This window comes from Panthera tigris, chromosome B3 (genome assembly GCF_018350195.1).
Source record: "Panthera tigris isolate Pti1 chromosome B3, P.tigris_Pti1_mat1.1, whole genome shotgun sequence".
Lineage (NCBI taxonomy): Eukaryota > Metazoa > Chordata > Mammalia > Carnivora > Felidae > Panthera > Panthera tigris.
Window position 1 is genome coordinate 22,871,223 of NC_056665.1, and position 21,472 is coordinate 22,892,694.

A 21,472-nucleotide genomic window follows, 5' to 3' on the forward strand; every position below is an offset into this window, starting at 1 on the left:
GTTAGGAAATTCTACACCTGAAACTAATATTATACTGTATGTTAACTAACTGGAATTTAAATTAAAACATATATATATATATATATATATATATATATATATATATACACTCTTTAAATAGAAAAAAAAAAAAGAGCCCAATAGAATGCCAAAATTGACTCAAAGGGAGTTTATCAAGTTTCCCCTGGAGTTAGATGCTTAGTCCAGAATTCCTTAAGAAGCCAGGTAAACTCATGTTTGTTCCAGAGACTCTATGGTATGGACAAGGACGGCTCAGAATATGGAGACAGGTGGGACTAAAAGTTGGGCCTGTTAGACTGCCTGCTGGGCAGCTTCCAAAACACACTATTGGGCTTCACTCTAATTGAAAGTGGCAGACTTGCTTGTGCTTGCATATATAGAGCAAATAATTAGTGAGAGATGGGAGATGTTGCTCCAGAACAGGAAAAGACCTAGTATGCCATTATGCCTATCTAAGTGCAGTGGATGGTTTAATGGTGCATAACTGATTTTTAAATTTTGGTAGGGGAATTTAGGGCCCCTAGAGGATCAGATGATACCCAGAAACTTGACAGATGAGACTAGACTTGGATCTAGAGGGGATGATTGCCCAACCACATTCATGCAGGTGGTTAGTGAGACTGGGCAAATAGGGCTATACCACTTCCCTTGAGGGATCTCCAAACATCATGTCATCAATATAATGCCAAAAACGGCACTTTTCAAATTGTGATATATTCAAATCCTGATGGAAGAATTTATGTGACACTGAAGACTGGTTTAAATATACTATTGGAATCTATGTAAATGTATATTGAGCTCCTTCAAAAATTAAAGCAAATAGGGCCTGAGATACCTTTATGATATAAACAGAATACATCAGCGATGTCAATGACCACAAAGGATGCTTATTGGGCCTAATATACGTTTTCAATCAATTCTATGATATTAAGAGTTGGAACCTTGATTTGGGAAATCTGAGCATTGAGATTTCCATAGTCAGTAGTCAGGTGACATTCATTAATGGCTGGCTTAACTACTGGCTAAATAGAGCCATTGAAATGGTATATTGTGGGATTAATAATTCCTTAAAGCATATTTTTAATGACAGGGTGTAGATCTTCAACGCTTTATTTAAGAATTTAAGTTGAGGGGGGCCTGGGTGGCTCAGTTGGTTAAGTGTCCAACTTTGGCTCAGCTCATGATCTCATGGCTTATGAGTTCAAGCTCCGCATTGGGCTCTGTGCTGACAGCTCAGAGCCTGGAGCCCACTTTGGATTCTGTATCTCCCTCTCTCTCTGCCCCTCCCCTGCTCATGCTCTCTCTCTCTCTCTTTCAAAAATAAATAAACATTAAAAAAAAGAATTTAATTTGGTACTGTGGAGTGTTTACGATCTTGACCAGGGGAAGATGAGATAACAGAGGCCATTTGGCAAATCCCACCAGGAAAGCCAAGAGTGGTATGGCATCGTGTCAATGTATCCATATGTATAATTAAAAAATAAAAGAGCCATCTGGGTGGCTCAGTCGGTTAAGTGTCCAACTCTTGGTTTTGGCTCAAGTCATGATCTCAAGGTTAATGGGATCAAGCCCCGAGTTGGGCTCTGCACTTGCTGAGTGGAGCCTGCTTGTGAATCTCTCTCTCTATCTCTCTGTCTCTCTGTCTCTCTGTCTCTCTCTCTCTCTCTCAAAAATAAACAAACAGACAAACAAACAAACTTAAGACAAAGAAAAAGCCAGGTAGACATCACCAGAGGTATCCATTAAATAGTTACATCCAAATGGGTGTGTTCATCTTTGATTGTTTTACTGGAGTAGGTAGAAGAGATCTCCATTGGGGGAGCTACAGAAATTTTCTGGAATGCCAATAGCTTGAGCCCTGGTGTCTTATAGGGCCAAAAAGCACTGTGCACTTTTATTGTCCCACTGAACCACCAATGTAGTATAAAGGTGATTATCCCCAGGACATGGGACAGGCTCCAGGGAGCTACTAATTTCCTAGAATAGGTACATAGGTTCTAACTATCCTGGAGGTTAGGGAAGGGGGCAGAGGAAGTGGCAGGGGATGGGTTAGACCCAGAATGGTTAGTGTGTGGCTGTGACAAGAGAATGTATGGCAGAAGGGGTTATAAGCTGTTAGAATGCTGGTTTCAGAGCCTGGAGTTAAGAGACTAGCTGTTTAGAAATTCAGTGACCAGTAACTCAAAATTTTGTAACTCAGTAAAGGTTGCCTGTGTGTTCTCATAAGGGGCAAAATTAGGTTAGAGGTTTATTGGAAAAAGAATGGGGAGCCCTTTCCACTGAGAGAACTTTGTTGGAGGGACCTTCCTGGGGAAGTGGTAATGGAGGGGCAAGAGGCTGAAGTAACTGGGTGTCTGGATAAGAATCTCCTTTACACCTGGCAGCCATGTCAATGCCTTCCAGTACCTTTCGGATGGTTTTGGCAGTCCTAATAAAACCCAGTATTGATGTCCTATAATTAAGAGTAGAACCCTGTAAAAATAGTTCTCTGTACTGAGAGTAAAGTGGGTCTTCTTCAGGGTTAAAAATAAGAGAGATGATTGAGCTTGGGAAGATGGCAGACTAGGAGAAACCTGAGCTCAACCCATCCCATATTTACAACTAGATATCATCCACATTCAAGTCAATAACCTTAGGAGTGATCCAAAGACTGGCAGAACTACACGAGTAAATACAGAGAAGAATCTGCATCTGAAACATTATGAAGGTCAGAAAGGTATAAGAGTGCTGTGTGAAGGAGGGAAGGAGCTAGCTATGAGTGAAGAAGGCAGAGAAATGGACCCCTGAATCATGGAGCTCACATGTGGAAGACAAATCCCTATAACATTTGGCTTTAAAAACCAGAAGTGCTGGGAGGTGGGGAGTTAAGATGACAGAAAAGCAGGGAAATCCCAAGTTTGTCTCATCCCTTGAACACAGCTAGATAGTTACCAAATCATTCTGAACACCAAAGAACTCAATTAGAGGTTTGAGAGAACAAAAACTGCAAGTCTGCCTGTAAAAAGGTGAGCATTTCCTGGAAAGTAGGAGGTGTGGAGAGTTGATTTGTGGGAGAGAAAACTGCAGGTATGGTGGCATTGAGGAAGCCTGCTTACGGAGGCTACCACAAAGTATTATAAGCAGTGGAGCACAAAATCTGAACTTTTAGAAGTCAGCTACAGTAGGGGATGTATCTAAAGGCTCTCAGGTGGAGAAGTGGGGAGGAATCCCAGGAGTGACAGCGTGGTCTGAGGATCCCCTGTATCACAAGACAGGTGGCCTCAATGTGCTATGCTGTTTCCAGGCATAGGAGTGGGTTACTGGTGCCCACAGGGGGGCCAGATTTCTGCTCTGTTTTTGACATAAACCGTGAACTATCGGGCAGTCCTGTGACCACTTACCTCACAGGGGCTGGCAAAAACGTGCTGAGACCCTCCCCCAAAGGAACAGAGTGGATCTACACCAGGCAATCCCTAAAATTTGGAGTTTTGAAACTCAGTAGTGCACCTGAGATAAATAAAAAAAAGCTTGGACACAGGCAAGGTGAATGCAGTGTTCTGATGAAAACTGGGGATACAAGAGGGGTGACTGATTTCTCTTCTGTGACCATTTCCTAGAGAGTGGCGGGGCGGGGCCACTCTCCAGAGCTGGAGGGTGGGGGGCCTCCATGTTCATCCTCCCCATTAGCACTGAAAAACTTCAGGAAACAAAACAGCGCCACCTAGTGGAGGCTGGAGCCACTTACACTAAACCCCAGACCCTGCACCCTGGAGGCACATTTCCACTGAAACAAATCAGCCTGAGAATCCATGCAGCAGGCCCTCCACCAGAAGACCAGCACAAGCAACTTGCCTACACCAAGAGGCTGAGTAATATTCCATTATATATATTAAAATAAATAAATTAACTTAAAAAAAAAACAGATGAACATAGGGAAGGGGAAGGAAAAATAAAACAAGATAAAAAAAAAAAGAGAGAGAGAGAGAGGGAACGTTCCTGTATGGCTCTGTCAGTTAAGTGTCTGACTCATGATTTCATCTCAGGTCATGATTTCATGGTTCCAGAGTTTAAGACCCACGTTTGGCTCTTCACTGACAGCACAGCGGAGCCTGCTTGGGATTCTCTGTCTCCCTCTCTGTGCCCCTCCCCAATGCGCTTTCTCTCTGTCGAAAATATATAAATAAACTTAAAAAAAAAAAAAACAGAGAGAGGGAAAAGCCATAAGACATTCTTAAGTATAGAGAACAGACTGAGGGTTGATGAAAGGGAGATGGGTGGGGGGATAGGCTAAATGGGTGATGAGAATTAAAGATGACACTTGGGATGAGCACAGGGCATTATACGTAAGTGATGAATCACTAAATTCTGTTCCTGAAACCAATGCTCCACTATATGGTAATTAACTTGTATCTAAATTGAAAGAGAGAAGAAGAAAGAAAGAAAGAAAGAAAGAAAGAAAGAAAGAAAGAAAGAAAGAAAGAAATGAAAACTTAGGCTCATAACCTGCAAAAAAATTCTATCAGTAATCAAAAAACTTCCATGAAACAAAAACCCAGAGCCAAATCGCTTCACAGATTATTTCTACCAAATATTTAAAGAAAGTTAATGCCATTATTCTCAAAGTAATAAAAAAAAAAAACATAAAAGGAAAACTTCCAAATTCATTCTATGAGTCCAGCATTGCCCTGATACCAAAAGCAGATAACAACACCACTAAAAAAGAGAACCACAGAGGCCTATCTGAATGACCTTCATCATGTCTGGTACGACCATGTTCTCTCAGATGAGCATCACTGGGCTATTGGCCTGGGCTGTGCAGATGCAATGGATCCAAGTTCAAAATGGCAACTTTAAAATGTGCTGCCTGTAGGGTTAAATTTTAGGGCTAACCTGTAGCCTTGAGAAATAACAGCTTTGTTTTGACACTGTAGGTTAAGAGATAACAGCCTTGTCCTATCAATCAAGGGGACAAAAGTTCAAGGAAAATCAACTGGATTAGTGTTTGATTGGATTGGGGCAAGGGCATGTTGAGAACTTTGAAAAAGTGGCCCCGGAGGCAGGGTTAAGGAGGTCAACTGGTTACGGCTTAACGGCAGAAGGTCTGAACTGTTTCCACCCCCATCTGGGAACTATTTCTTTGTTCTGTTCCCAGGTGATGATAAGACGAGGTGGTTGGCTATAAAAACTATGTACCCAGGCTGTTCGAGGCCACACTCTGATTAAGAGTGTCCCGATCGGTCGGCCTTGCCTCTCACTGCAATAAACTTTTGCTGTGACTGTCACTGGTACCCGTAGCATTGTTTCAGGAGTTGTGTGGATGCAACAGTGCCAGGTAATTAAAGTCAATCAAAAGCATCCAGAAAATTACCAAGTCTATGAAAATGGTTTCAGCAGCAACATATACCCAAGCAGATAGGGAGCTAAAACCAGCTCAAGTGTATTGAAGTAGGATCTTTGGCTCTCTATGAAAAAGCTGATATTAAGGTGCCTGAAGACAAGAAGTAATACCTTCTTATTGATATGTCCTCAGATTGAGGGTACTGTGGTAGTATTCATTCCTCAGTTCCTAAACAGATGAAAACTGAGGTGGCCACATTCACAGCAGCTGAGAAAGAAGTTACACTTGTTGGAATTTGTGGTAAAATCATCAATATACTTCATAGGACTCACTCTGACAAGTTTTGAGAGGCCTGAGAAAATTAAAACTTAAAAGCTTAAGTTACGGGAAACTGAAACCTAACCAAGCTTAACCAGCTTGTTCCGCTTCTGTACAATTGCTTGGCGCGCCCATGTATTCCTGATCAATCATTGTTGCCTGGCACATCCGTATATTCCTGATCAACCATTGTTACTTGGCACATCCGTGTACTCCTGATCAATCATTGTTGCCTGGCACATCCGTGTATTCCTGATCAATCATTGTGATACCCGTACCCCCTGTTGTGGTCTGACCTAAAGGCAGGAACCAATCGAATACTGTTAAGTGTCCAACTTTAAACACCAACCAATCGCAGCTCTGTAACTGTGGAAAATTCCTGATTTCCCCATGACTTGTTTGTACCTGTCTATAAAAGGGGGGTAAAAACCTCTCTCAGGGCCTCTCGGCGTCACCGGCAACGAGGGCGCAGAGGTCCAGGTTCGAACCTGCAATAAATGACCCTTGCTGCTTAGCTTTGACTCTGGACTCTGGTGGTTCGTTTTTGGGGGTCTCTTAGACTCTGGGCATTTCAGTTTGTGGTGACCTTCAAAGAAGTGGGAAGAAAACTTCCTGTGATTGGAGATGCATCTGTCATTGCCCTTGAATTACTAAATTCCAGATATGAATTTGGTGGAGTATATCATCTTTAATCTGTTTAGGTCTGTTATCTCCTACAAGATAGAAGAAAAGGTCATCTTGTCCCTTGATATCATTGCAAGTGCTGAGAGCACTTCTTGAGGAATGGCCTTAGATACTTCCCCTAGGTTCTTAGTTGCCCAAGAAGACCTTTCTGTGGGAAGGAACAAGTGTCCCTTATTCTTTAGAAGTGAAAATCAGTCTCTCATAAATGCTACCAGCCTGGTTCCCCATAGATCAGGAAGAGAGAGTAGAACAAGGAAAGTATGGTTCCTAAGCAACTCTTCAGCACAAGAGAAGAAAGAGTTGAAGACTCACCAATGAAGAGTGCTGCTCAACATACAGTTATCTGGTCCCTTGTGGTCACAAAAAAGATATTGCTGGGTGGACTGGGGAGACTCTCAGGCCCTGAGCTCTCCACCCAATCTGCCCCCTGGGACTTCACTGGAAGATTGTGGTCTCCTGGCAAGAAAGAATGCAAGAATGGACCAGACAATGGTTGAGCAGTGCAAGTGAGAAAGTTTATTAAAGTGAGGGTACACTTAGAGATGTGAGAGCAGGCGAGCTCAAGGGAGAGATGTGCCCGGGGTTTGGGTCTTCTATCTTGTATTACAGGTGTTAACTCAGAGGTAAAACAGTTATTATTTGGGGAGAAGATTACTTTGAGAGCAAGGTTTCTTTCCTTTTCTCCATTACTTGGTCAGGGTTTCTGCCCTTCTTTGAATTGGCCTGGGTAGTTTCATCTGGCTTTTTTGTAGGATTGTTTGTGGAATGTGGCAAACACAGGTTGCTAACTTTCCTAATAATAGGCCTTGACCGACCTTTTGATGGCCTCAGGCGTCCTGTTAAAGCCTAATTAACTTCTTGCTTTAATGACAGGAAGGAAAATCCTGTAGAGCCATATATTTGTACCAGGGTTCACTCTCCCCTTACCTGGGTATTTATTGCCTGCCACTGAGCCCATCCTTCCATCACAGCGATTCCTGCTAAGGCTCACAGAGAATGGAAAACATTAGATTTGGATATCTCCTATTGGCAAATTTGGCATGGTCCAATGAGTTTATCACTTCTATGGCCATAGTGACCCAAAGATCCTCTCTATTTTTAATTTTTCTTTTATATCCAGTTAACTGCCAGTGTTTTATTAGTTTCAGGTGTACAATATAGTGATTCAACACTTCCATAAATCACCCAGTCCTCAACATAAGTGTACTCCTTAATTCCCATCACCTATTTAACACAACCTGCACCCCCTCCCCTCTGGTAATGATCAGTTTGTTCTCTATAATTAAGAGTCTGTCTCTTGGTTTCTCTCTCTCTCTCTCTCTCTCTCTTTAATACCCTTGTCTCATTTGTTTCTCTTTAGTTAAGTTTATTTCTTTATTTTGAGAGATGTAGAGAAAGGGCGAGCTGGGGAGGGGCAGAGAGAGGGGTGGGGGGGGGAGAGAATCCCAAGCAAGATACACACTGTCAGTGCAGAGCCCAATGCTGGGCTCAATCCCATGAACTGTGAGATCATGACTTGAGACAAAATCAAGAGTCAGATGCTTAAATGACTGAGCCACCCAGATACCCCTCATTTCTTTGTTTCTTAAATTCTAGATATGAGTGAAATTGTATGTTATTTGTCTTTCTCTGATTGACTTATTTCATTTAGCATTATGCTCTCTAGTTATATCCTTGTCATTGCAAATGTCAAGATTTTATTATTTTTATGGATAATTAATATTCCAGTGTGTGTGTGTGTGTGTGTGTGTGTGCCACATCTTTGTTTTTTTTTTTTCAAGTTTTTAATTCCTGTTAACAAACAGTGTAATATTAGTTTCAAGTGTACAATATAATGATTCCACACTTCCATACAACACTTCCATATGTATGTTCCATACAACAACAATATGTTGTTCCATACAACAAGGGCACTCTTTAATCTGCATCACCTATTTAAGCCATTACCCCACCAACCTCCCTTCTGGTAACCAGCCACTTATTCTCAATAGTTAAGAGTCTTAACTCTCTCTCTCTCCCTTTGCTCATTTCCTTTTTTTCTTAAATTTCGTGTATGAGTGAGATCATATGGTATTTGTTGCTTCTCTGATTGATATATTTTGCTTGTCATAATACTCTCTAGCTCCATCCATGTTATTGAAAATAGTAAGATATAGATAGATAGATAGATAGATATAGATATAGATATATAGATAGATCACATCTTCATTATCTATATTATATAGATGATAGATAGATAGATAGATAGATAGATAGATAGATAGATGTGATATATATGTGTGTGTGATGTATACATGTATATACATATACGTATACATATACATACATATATATGTATACGTATATGTATATGTATATGTATGTGCATATACTCTGTCCCAGGGGACAGATTGGGTGGAGAGCTCAGGGCCTGGGAGTCTCCCCAGTCCACCCAGCAATATCTTTTTTGTGACCACAAAGGGACCAGATAACCGTATGTTGAGCAGCACTCTTCATTGGTGAGTCTTCAACTCTTGCCTCCCTTGTGCTGAGAGTTGCTTAGGAACCATATTTTCTTTGTTCTACTCTCTCTTCCTGATCTACTGGGAACAGTAGTAGTCTGTTAGTATTTATGGGACACTTATTTTCACTCCTAAAGAATAAGGGGCACCTGTTCCTTCCCACAGAAAGGTTTTCTTGAGCAACTAAGAACCTAGGGGAAGTATCTAAGGTCATTCCTCCAGAAGAGCATTAGTCCCATGGGGAACTCCCTCTTATGGTAATTAATTTCTGGTGACCCAGGCATGCACGCACACTCTGAGTACTCCAGTACTCCAAGCCCCCCTGCTTATTTCAGACTTCCAGTAGGAGAAACTGAGACACATAAAAGAGTGATTCATGGCTATTCATATGAGTGATGCTTACAAACAGCACCCTGAGATCCATCACATTGATCCCTAGGTGACTCTTGATATTCCCAGTCTATCTCTATCTCTGCAAAAATCTCTCTTAGTTATGGGACACTCTGACCACCTAGGCCCCGGCCCTGGGTCTAGCTTCAGCCATTTCCTCTCATACCTTTCTGAACTATCCTTTGTTGAAGGTGGGGCACTAGGACCTGTGAGATGTTTTGCCACCTATAACAAAGGTCTTGCAAGAGGGCCAAGTCAGACTGTTGTATCTGTGTAATATAATGTAAAACAGACTATAAACTGTTTTACTCCCTGGAAAAGGACCCCACTTATTGAGATTTATCCCTGTGGGTCTGTCTTAGTTGGCACTTAATTAAATGTAATGCAACCCAAATAATTCAGGGATAAAAAGAGAATTGGAAAATAGAGGTTAATTTCACCAGAACTGACTGAAAAGTGGGAGAGATCAACAGATACCTATAGACAAGAAACATTTAAACAATCAAAAAGACCCTTGCCTTTTGGTGGCAGTTGTCTGCCACCAGTTGCTGAACACCTGATCAGAACAAGGAGAATGGGACATTAAGAGATCTTAGAGTCATGATGATGCCCATTCCTGAGGGATTTACCCCAGCATGTCAGGGATAATTGTTTAGCATCATCTATACTGAGGTCTTCAGGAAGCCTTCTTCTCTCAGGGCCAGAAGGCTGCCACTTAAGGCTGTGCTTAAGATAAAGCACAGGCTTTGGGATTCCAGGACTGGCAGGGCCATCACACAGCATGCTAACCACCGCTGTGATTACAGGGTGATGTGTGGACAGCAGGTTAAGGACAGCCATGGTCCACTCATCATTGGAACTCTCTGAAAGAGATCCCACCTGAGATCCTACCAAGTTCATGATAAAGAGAGAGATAACTCTCTTTGGAAGAATAGAACTCAAGTCTTCTAATAATGGGAGCCCTTATTCACTTGCTCCTTTTCTCATTATAGGAGTCAACTCTCTCCCTGAAGACAATGGGAATTTCCACCTCTATCCCCAAAGACTCCCGGGATACATTTTGACATACTAGGATCAGCTCTGATTAAAAAGCCTAAAATGGAAAATTCTTATCTTCTTTTGTAACACTGTTTGGCTTCAGTATAAGCTAGGGAATGGGGAAATCTGGCTGGAAAATGGTAGTCTTAACTATGACACTATATTGCAACCTGATCTTTTCTGTAAGAAACTAGAAAAATGGGTAGAAATCACTTATGACCAGGCCTTTATGGTCCTCAGGGATGACCCTAACAAGTATAGAACATGCACAGTGAGGAGGGGTCATTTAGAAATTGGTCCCAAGAAAGGAATTCTCACAGTTGCTCCCCACAGGGAACAACCCAAGACCCAGAGTGACACCCCAGATCCATCAGCTCCATCAGAAGCAACTACTCACATCAACCACATCAACCACTCTATTCTCCTTTACCAGATTCATGCCAAGAGAAAGACCTCTTCTGCCCCCTACATGGAGTGGTGGGTGGACCTTAGGGGACCACAAGAGTATATGTTCCATTTTCAATGTCAGATTTCAGGGAGTGCCGTGAGCACTTAAGCCAACTTTCTGAGGATCCCAGCAAATGTACTAGGAATTCAGGAACCTGACGCAGTCTTTTGAATTAATCTGGAAGGACCTTATGGTCAATCTCTTTCATTGCTGCCAACACAGAGGAGCAATTCCACATCCTGGCAGAAGCACGAACCTTGCAGATGCCCTTCATGATTCCTAGCCTATCCAAAAGGAATGATGGAAGTACCTCAAATATACCCCTATTTGAATTACCAGCTTGGGCAGCAGGGACCACATGGTCTATGCCTTTTGGAGGGCATGAAAGATGTTATCATCTGTTGGGGTTATTACTGAGGATGACGAGCTTATACACAATGCTTGGCTAGCTAAAATGTAACACAGAGATTTCTGATGGGCTACATTTAAGTTTGGGAGGGGCTTGGGTCTCTTGGAATGTCAGAGGCTTGTAACTGCCCTGATTGCAGAATGCCCAGGGGCCAGCCCTCCCAGAAGTTTCTGCAGTCCTTGGGGAACTCGGTTATCTATACATTGTGTACAAAGTTTAGCAAAACAATAGGACATATAGACACTTGCCTTTGGCTCTGATTTGATTAGTTTCTTGTAATTTCTCACCTTTAAGTCATACACCCTTTGTTTTTGCATGCTTAAAAAGTTATATGCCCTCTGTACACAACAAGCCAACTGAGATTTGTGACTGGCCCAGCACTGCAATAAGTGAGAATATGAGTGAGGCTAATGGGTCTTCTTCATCTGCAAACGTTGACCCCCATGCCTTCTCCTCTCTTTCATAGCAAAGTGTGGAGTAATCTTTCATCCACTGTTTCAGTGTTTGCTGGCCATTCCCAGCAATAATCAAGCCAGTGAATTATTACAAGGTTAGGGAAATCACCCAAGACCCTGAAACAGCAGACCTACGCCGGCCGACTCCATCTTGTTCTGTGCCTTCCACCTTGAGTGACTATGTCCCCGACATGCCCCCTTTCTGGGAAAATCACAGAAACCTCAGACCACGCCTCCTCCCCTTGAGTAACCTCCCGCTCACCATTCAAACTTCCTGATCAAAACACGCCAGGCAACTTGCATAACCGGACTCTGACCCTTCCCCAGCCAATCAGCTAAGGCCACAGACATTACCTCACCAACTGCCCCTAGACCCCTATAAAACCTTTGTGCTTTTGAAACTCGCTGGCTCTCCTTGGCATCTCACCGCTCCGTTGGTGCAGGTAGGGGATTGAGCTCGAGCTAGCTCGAATAAAGGCTCTTTGTTTTTGCATTGGCCTTGGCTCCCTTGTGGTCTTTGGGGATTGTGAATTCTGGGCATAACATTTGAGGGCTTGTCCCAGGATCCCCAAGACCCCCGAGGGAACCCTGACCCGGAGAGCCTGACTGGCCACGGTTAGTGTATGTTCATTCCATCTGTTCTGTGTGAGCTCATTTCTGAAATTCTGGTAGTGCCCGGCGCGGTCTAAGTGGACACACTGGAGGACCATGGGCCAGGAGTTTCGGAAGACATTCTGATCCTCCCTTCTGGAGGGACGTGGATTCCCCTCAAAGGTCTGACACGAAGCGGGTTGCTCCCGCCGGTCGGCGCGAGGCCATCATCTAGCTTTCAGTTTTGCTTCCACGGAGTTGGAAGACTGTTTCTAGGGGCCCTCTATTTGTTTCTGTGTTTCTCTGTTTTGTTCTGTGGACTTACTGGACGGACATTATGAGACAGACTCAGACTACTCCTCTAAGTATTATGATTGATCACTTTAAGGATGTCAGGGGAAGAACTAACAACCTCAGTGTGGAAGTCTGAAAGGGTCGGTGGCAGGTGTTTTTTTCTAGCGAGTGGCCAGCTTTCAATGTCGGATGGCCACCAGAGGTATCCACCGAGTCAGGGGTATAATCTCTCGGCCTAAGACGGGCCATCCTGATCAGCTCCCTTACATTATCACTTGGCAGGACCTTGTAGAAGACCCACCCTCTTGGCTTAAGCCCTTCCTAGCCCCACTCCCTCCGGAGCCAAAACGCATTCTTGCTTTTCAGGGGACAGAGAAGAAGGAGAACAAGAAAAGTCTTACCCAGCCTTCAACACCCCTCTACCCTGTCTTATGGGGGGGGGGCTGAAGAATTATTCCCCCCCCCCCGTATAATCCTCCTAGGATGCCAGAAGAACACCATCCTCCCCCTCCGGGGGGAGGCAGACGCTGTTCTGAGAGCAGGAGGCGGAAACACTCCAGTGGGAAGCCCGCCCTTTAGCAGACAAAGGGCTCAGAGGGAGCAATCCACCTCTGCCACCAACTCCACTATTCTGCTCCTGCGAGCCACCGGACCCCCAGACGCGGAGGGGAATCAGCCCATCACTATTGGCCTTTCACCACTAGTGACCACTACAATTGGAAAGCTCAGAATCCTAAGTTTTCTGAGAAACCAGCAGGGCTTATTGATTTATTAGACTCTGTTCTTTTTACTCATCAGCCTACGTGGGACGATTGCCAGCAGCTTTTGCAGGTCCTGTTCACGACTGAAGAAAGAGAAAGAATCCTCAATGAAGCCCGAAAACTAGTTCTGGGCGCAGATGGGAATCCCACCACCAACCAGGCTCAGAGAGATGCCTCCTTCCCCTTAACTCGGCCCCAGTGGGATTTCAACATGGCAGAAGGTAAGGAGAGGCTCCGGGTCTACCGCCAGACTCTAATGGGGGGTCTCTGAATGGATGCTAGGAAGCCACCAATTTGGCCAAGGTAGGAAATGTGCAACAGGAAAAAGATGAATCTCCGGCTGCCTTTTTAGAATGGATCATGGAGGCATTCCGTACCTATACCCCCATGGATCCAGAGGCTCTGGAAAGCAAGGCAGCTGTTATCATGGCCTTTGTAAACCAATTGGTCATAGACATTAGGAGAAAATTACAGAAAATAGATAGACTAGGAGAAAAAAAGTCTGCAGGACTTACTGGTGGTAGCCAAAAAGGTATATAATAACCGGGAGCCTCCTGAGACAAGCAGGCTCACGCCATGGCGGCTGCCAGCAGTAAGCAGACTCGAGACCTGGCCAGAATACTAGTAGCTACCACTGCTGACTCCCCCAAGGAACAAGACCGCCGTCTCCTGCAGCTGGCGGACGATGTAAGAAAAGGTAAAGGAACCACCAAGGGGAGGAAGCAGAGGCTGCAGAAAGATCAGTGCGCATACTGCAAGGAGATAGGGCATTGGGCCCGAGATTGTCCGAAAAAGGCCAGCGGGAAGGGAAGCAAGACTGATTGAGTAAAAGTACTAGAGTTAAATGAACTGAGTGATTAGGGGAGTCGGGATTCAGACCCTCCCCCCAAGCCCAGGGTAACTCTTAAAGTGGAGGGGACCCCTGTTGATTTCCTCATTGACACCAGAGTGCAACATTCGGTCCTCCGCACCCCACAAGGAAAACTAGCCAGCAAGAAGTCCTGGGTACAAGGGGCAACTGGTATGAGCCAGTATTCATGGACTACCTGAAGAAAGGTAGATTTGGGGCCAGGCCGGGTATCCCACTCCTTTATGGTAATACCAAAATGCCCCTACCTGCTGTTAGGATGGGACTTACTGACCAAGATTGGAGCTCAGATAACTTTCAGACAAGGGGGGCCTCAGGTCACCGATGGCAAGGGCTACCCCATCCAGGTCCTGACCATGAAACTGGAGGATGAATACCGCCTCCACCAGGAGGCGCTCCCGAGAGAGGATAATATAGACAGATGGCTACAAGAATTCCCCTCGGTTTGGGCAGAGACGGGGGCGAGGATAGGACTAGCCGCTCACAGAACCCCGGTCCTGGTAGAGCTCAAGCCACGAGAGAGTCCGGTAAGGATCAAACAATACCCCATGTCTCAGGAGGCCCGGAAGGGGATCCAGCCACACATCCGGAGACTACGAAGCCTAAGGGTACTAGTTCCTTGCCAGTCTCCCTGGAACAACCCCCCTACTGCTGGTCAAAAAGCCTCACACAAATGACTACCGACTGGTACAAGACCTCCGGGAAGTAAATAAGAGGGTCACGGACATACACCAAACTGTTCCCAACCCATATACTCTCTTGAGCTCCTTGGCACCCTCCAGGGTCTGGTATACTGTACTACATTTAAAGGACGTCTTCAGTCTGCCGCTGGCACCCCAGAGCCAACCCTTGTTCGCCTTCGAGTGGCATGATCCGGAGGAGGGCCACAGTGGGCAACTCACCTGGACAAGGCTGCCTCAGGGATTCAAAAATTCGCCCACCATCTTCGATGAGGCACTACATGAGGACCTGGGTGAGTACAGAAGGGAGCACCCTGGCCTCACCCTCCTACAGTACGTAGATGACATCCTGATTGCTGCCGACATGGCCAAAGACTGAGCGAGGGACCCAGGAACTGCTGGGTACCCTGGGGGCCTTAGGGTACCAGGTATCCGCGAAGAAGGCTCAGATATGCAGGGAGAAGGTAAGCTACCTGGGATATATCCTGGAGGGTGGACAGTGGCGGTTATCAGATTCCAGAAAACAAACTGTTCTAAAGATCCCTACTCCCACCTCCCGAAGAGAAGTAAGGGAATTTCTAGGATGAGCTGGCTACTGCTGCCTCTGGGTTCCAGGTTTTGCTGAGATTGCCAGGCCCCTATATGAAGCTACCAAAGAGGGGAAAACATTTAAATGGGCTGAAAAAGAAGAAACTGCCTTTAATCAGTTAAAAAAAGGCCCTTCTAAGTGCCCCAGCCCTGGGCCTGCCAGACATTATGAAGCCCTTCCACCTCTTTGTAGATGAACATAAGGGAATAGCAAAAGGGGTTCTAACGCAAGCCTTAGGCCCTTGGAACAGCCCGGTGGCTTACCTGTCCAAGAACCTAGACCCAGTGGCTGCCGACAGGCCACCATGCCTAAAAATTTTTGCAGCGACAGCACTCCTAGTCAAGGACACAGACAAACTGACCCTACCTAGGACAGGAGATCTGGATCACGACCCCACACGCCATTGAAGTGGTCCTGAAACAGCCTCCTGATAGATGGATGAGCAACACACGTATGACTCATTACAAGAGCCTCCTACTCAACCTTCCATGAGTGCGGTTCCACCCCAGTGTGGCCCTCAATCCTGCAACCCTGCTGCCCGACCCGACCTAGGTGCTCCACTACATGACTGTTGGAATACTGGAGCAAGTACAAGGATTACAGACAGACCGACCGACCGGCCCCTCCCCGATGCCGAGGCTACTTGGTTCACTGATGGCAGCAGCTTTGTGTGGGATGGACACAGGTATCTGGGTACAGCGGTTGTCACCGAAAAGGACACCGTATGGGTGGAGGCTCTACCCTCCAGAATGTCAGCCCAGCGAGCAGAGCTCATAATCCTCACCAAGGCGCTGATGCTGGAAGCTGGAAAATGGCTTAACATCTACACAGACAGCCGTTATGCGTTTGCCACAGCTCATATTCATGAGACAATTTATCAGGAGAGGGGGTTACTGATGGCAGAAGGACGGACTGTAAAAAATAAGCAGGAGATACTTGACCTTCTTATGGCCTTATGGCTTCCTGCCAGGCTAGCCATTATCCACTGTCAAGGGCACCAGAAAGCTGATAACCCGGTAGCTAGAGGTAATCAAAAAGCTGACCAGGCAGCCAAGGCAGTAGCCCTTACTTCAGTCCCCACCATGACCATACAACTACCAGATCCGGGAGACCCAGTTTTACCAGACCAGCCCAAATACTCCCTGAAGGAGTTACAGCAGATCAAGAAACTTCCCATGGCCCAGGAGATAAAGGGATGGTGGTATACACCTAACAAGGAGCTCGTGCTGCCAGACCGGCTCGGAGTCTCAGTATTAGAGCACATGCATTGGTCTACTCACATGGGGGCCCGAAAATTAAAAGACTTAATCCGACATGCCAGAATCAAGATTCACCAACAGGACACCAAAATAGAGCAAGTTGTATCTGCCTGCAAGACCTGCCAACTCACCAACGTGAGAGCCACATCAAATAAAAAAGGAACCAGGCTCAGAGGCACCAGACCAGGAGCCCAATGGGAGGTTGACTTCACTGAAGTCAAACCAGGAAAGTATGGTTATAAATATCTTTTAGTATTTACGGACACCTTCTCTGGCTGGGTGGAAGCATACCCAACCAAGTATGAAATGGCTCAGACGGTGGCTAAGAAGCTACTAGAAGACATCTTACCCAGGTATGGTTTTCCTGCCATGATAGGATCAGACAATGGACCAGCTTTTATCTCGCGGGTAATGCAGGCAGTAGCCAAGGCAGTGGGGGCAAACTGGAAATTACATTGTGCTTATAGGCCCCAGAGCTCAGGACAGGTAGAAAGAATGAATAGAATCCCAAAAGAGACCCTTACCAAATTAACCATGGAGACTGGCAGGGACTGGGTGACTCTCCTACCATACACCCTTTACCGGGTTAGGAACACTCCTTACACCTTGGGTTTTACTCCCTATGAGATCATGTTTGGCAGGCCACGCCTTATTATTCCCAACCTTCGAGCTGAACTTCTTGTTGAGTTTAAAGATCAAGAACATTTTCTTTCCTTGAGAGGGCTCCAGAGGGTGCACAAGGACATTTGGCCAACGCTGACACCTCATCAGTACAGGCCGGGAGACTGGGTCTACGTCAAGAGGCACCACCGAGAGACCCTCGAGCCACGCTGGAAGGGACCCTACATCGTGGTGCTGACAACCCCCACTGCTCTCAAAGTAGACGGCATCGTGACCTGGGTCCACATCGATGTTCAGCCAGTGGACCGCTCCTGGATCCAGAAGGACTTCGTCATGCAATGGGCCATCAATCGGGACCAACACAACCTGCTCAAACTCAAGCTACAGAGCATTCGACCCACCTAATATTGGTAACTCTTTTAGCTCTGCTTGTCACTGCTCATGCTGCTGAGAGTCCCCATGCCCCCCAAAACATCACCTGGCAGATCATAGACACCAGCTCGGGGACAATACTTAATCAGACTTCCCAGAGCCACCCCAGGGACACTTGGTTCCCAGAATTTTGCGTAGACCTCCAAACTCTGTTTCCCTTGTCACCATATGCCCCCGGATTCCATGCGCAGAACCTTTATTTCTATGTCTGCCCTGGCCACTCTTGCTCGAGCACATGCGGGGACGCAGCTGACTACTTTTGGCACCTCTTGGTCATGTGTCTCACGGGGCACATCTGGTGGACCCCACCACGCACCAGAGATCTCATTGTGGTAAAGCGGCCCAGTGGCCCCGACCACCATATGTCTGGGGGCATGGCAATCCCATAGTTATATCCTTTACAAGCCAAGGTAAAAAAACAACAGGATGGGAGAGTGGAAAAACCTGGGGACTCAGGATATACGACCGGGTTAGGCCAGGAGCCAAAGACAAGGGAGTGTTATTTACTCTCTGAATGCAAGTGACTCCCCTTACCCAGCAGTCCCCCACAAGGGTAGGACCCAACCAAGTACTAGTTCCCCGACCTGCCCCTACCTGGACAGCCACGCCCAGAAACACCCAGGCCCCAGCCACACCACCCTCCACATCCCCTGTCCCTACCAGAGCGTCACCCGCATCTCCTGCCCCAGGTCACAACTTACTATCTGATGCAAACCTCCTGTGGAGCAAGGTTGTCGGAGCATACCACGTACTAAACACTTCTAGGCCCAACCTGACCAAGTCCTGTTGGCTCTGTCTAGATGTCCGGCCCCCATATTACAAAGGTATTGACATTACAGGCAATTATAAAACAGCCTCCAACTCTAGCTCCTGCAGATGGCAGCAGGCTACTGCAAGACTAACCCTCCAGGCGGTAACAGGGCAAGGCACTTTTATAGGCCACGTACCCCCTGAGCAGTCACATCTCTGTAACGAAACCCAAACAGTTCCCAGGAATACAGTGTATCTACTCCCTCCCAAAAATGCATGGTGGGCCTGTTCCAGCGGCCTTACTCCCTGCGTCCACTCCCAGGTCCTTAACTCCTCGAAAGAAAGCTTCTGCATACTCGTTCAGTTGATCCCCAAGTTAGTATGCCATTTGGGGGGAGAAATACTTAACAGTTTAGGCTCTGCTAACCCCCGAAATAAAAGAGAGCCTATTACAACCTTAACTCTGGCTGTGCTCTTGGGATTGGGATTAGCGGGGGCGGGGACCGGAATATCCTCAGTCGTCATTCAGGACAAAAACTACGGAACGCTAAGGGCAGCCATTGACTTAGACATAGAAAGAATTGAAAAATCAATTTCTCATTTACAGGAATCCCTTACTTCCTTATCAGAAGTAGTAGTCCAAAACAGAAGGGGATTAAATTTATTATTCCTGCAGCAAGGAGGACTATGTGCAGCCCTAAGGGAAGAATGTTGCTTCTATGTTGATCACTGGGGGTCGTAAAAGAATCTATGGCCCTCATAAGGGAAGGGCTGCAAAAACGGAAGTTAGAGAGAGAACAATCTCAGTCTTGGTACGAGTCTTTGTTCAACTGGTCTCCCTGGTTAACTACCCTCATCTCAGCCCTTGCCGGACCCCTCGCCATCCTGCTCCTACTAGTAACCCTTGGACCCTGTATAATCAACAGACTGGTCCAGTTTGTCAGGGACTGCGTGGGAGCCATCCAACTAATGGTCCTCCGTGCTCAGTGCAAGCACCTAATAACAGAAGAGGACAAAATAGAAATGCAGCCATCCCATGATTGGGTCCGCAAGCTAGATGACAAGGGGGGAATGAAAGAGCGGACTAACGCCGGCCGACTCCATCTTGTTCTGTGTCCACGTTGAGTGACTATGTCCCCGACATGGCCCTTTTCCAGGAAAATCACAGAAACCTCAGACCACGCCTTCTCCCCTTGAGTAACCTCCCGCTCACTCGTTCAAACTTCCTGATCAAAACACGCCCGGCAACCTGCGTAATGGGACTCCGACCCTTCCCCAGCCAATCGGCTGAGGCCACAGCCATTACCTCACCAACTGCCCCTAGACCCCTATAAAACCTTTGTGCTTTTGAAACTCGCTGGCTCTCTCTGGCATCTCACCGCTGCATCGGTGCAGGTAGGGGATTGAGCTCGAGCTAGCTCGAATAAAGGCTCTTTGCTTTTGCATCAGACTTGGCTCCCTGGTGGTCTTTGGGGATCGCAAATTCTGGGCATAACAACCCATGCAATAATCCTGTCCTTTTCTAGTCTTGCTTGGTGGAAAGACTACAAAAATCCACTAATGTAGACCCAGACACTCCAGAAAAGCAATTATCCTGGGGACCCTCTTCATAAGCCCATCAGCCCAGATATTTTTAGAAAGCTCCAAAAGATGGCTTTAGGGCCCCAACTCCCTTTAACCAGCTTGTATATGTGACTTTCTCTGTCTTCAAATCGAGATCAGGCTGAAGAAGAAAGGAAGGAACAAAGGGAATGAAGACAGACTAAGGCTTTTAGCCACTGCCATTAGGCTGCCTGACCACCTCATGGCCACCCAAACCAACCCCAAAGAAGAGCACAAGGTAAAGGAGCTTGTTTCTCCTGCGGGACCCCAGCCCACTGTAGACAAGAATGCCCTCCAAATTATCCTCCAGTAAAGTGTCCTGCCCTCTATTTGGGTGCAAAGGGCATTGGAAGAGGGACTGACCTCATGTCTGAAGGCAATCAAGATCTGATTCCTTACCAGTTATTGCCCTGAATGACTGATGGGGCCTGAGTTTCCTGCTGGCTCCCACGAAAACATCACCATTTTGGGGAGGAACCATAGGTAACTCTTGATGTGGCAAGTAAACTTGTCAGATTTCTGAATAACATGGGAGCGAGCCGCATATTCAGTCCTTACTTCCCATTCTGGATCCTTGAACTCTGAATCATGTTCTATTGTTAGGGGAGAGGGAAAGCCAAAATCAAAATATCTCACTGAAACCCTACCTTCTTTATGGGTAAATTGTCTCATAACTCAAAATTCCTGGCCATGTCAACATGCACAAGCCCTCTGTTGGAAAAGGATTTCTTATCCACCCTTGGAGATACTATCAACTTCCCAGAAACAAAGGGCCTCTTCCTAGTTAGCTTGTGCCCCCACACCAGGAAGACCCTTCTGATAATATTGCACCATAAATCTAAGACTGAGTCAATCCCTACATGTGGGACAAAGGAATTCCAGGGAAAGCAGTATTTGCAACATTTGCAAAAATTACCTTAAAGGACAAAACTACTTACACCTGCAAACACTAGTACCTCATTAAACCTCAAGCCCAACAAGGTTTCCAGCCCTTAATAGAAAAGTTCCTAAAATATAGCCTCCTAGTTCCATGTCAGTCTCTCTGTAATTATCCAATCCTACCACTTTTAAAACCAAGTAGGGAGTACCAGAGGGTCCACGACCTCCAAGCTATAAATGAGGCTGTCATTCCCATACACCCTATTGTGCCTAATACCTACACTCTCTTGACCAGATACCTGAAGGTACCACTTGTTTCACAGTCCTGGATCTTAAAGATGCCTACTTTTGCATACCCTTATATCTAGAATCTCAATACTTGTTTGCTTTTGAATGGACTGACCTATCTATCAATGTAACTCAATAGTATGCCTGGAAAGTCCCACCACAGAGCTTTAGGGATAGTACCCTCCTATCTGGTAATGCTCTTGCCAGAAAACTCAGAAAGTTCACTTTAGCCACTGGAGTTCTCTAACAATATGTAGATGATATACTCAATCCATAG

The 21,472-nt window shown here is 45.9% G+C and overlaps 1 protein-coding gene and 1 pseudogene across 1 annotated transcript; both read left to right on the forward strand.

Moving 5' to 3' along the window:
• Positions 1–4,771: 4,771 nt before the first annotated feature.
• Positions 4,772–6,436, forward strand: LOC122239489 (annotated as a pseudogene).
• Positions 6,437–12,561: 6,125 nt separating this feature from the next.
• Positions 12,562–18,065, forward strand: LOC122239490. The gene is made up of 3 exons (XM_042989204.1): positions 12,562–12,606; positions 13,265–13,448; positions 17,353–18,065. The coding sequence occupies exons 1-3, from the start codon at positions 12,562–12,564 to the stop codon at positions 18,063–18,065; spliced, it is 942 nt and encodes a 313-aa protein (XP_042845138.1).
• The last annotated feature ends 3,407 nt before the right edge of the window (positions 18,066–21,472 follow it).

Bases quoted from the DNA above. Each gene is read 5' to 3' on its own strand.
- LOC122239490 (XM_042989204.1), top strand. From the start codon at position 12,562: ATGTCAGGGGAAGAACTAACAACCTCAGTGTGGAAGTCTGAAAGG. The intron at 12,607-13,264 runs GTCGGTGGCAGG...TTTACTCATCAG, and splicing joins CAGTGTGGAAGTCTGAAAGG to CCTACGTGGGACGATTGCCA. The intron at 13,449-17,352 runs GTAAGGAGAGGC...AGAGGGCTCCAG, and splicing joins GGATTTCAACATGGCAGAAG to AGGGTGCACAAGGACATTTG.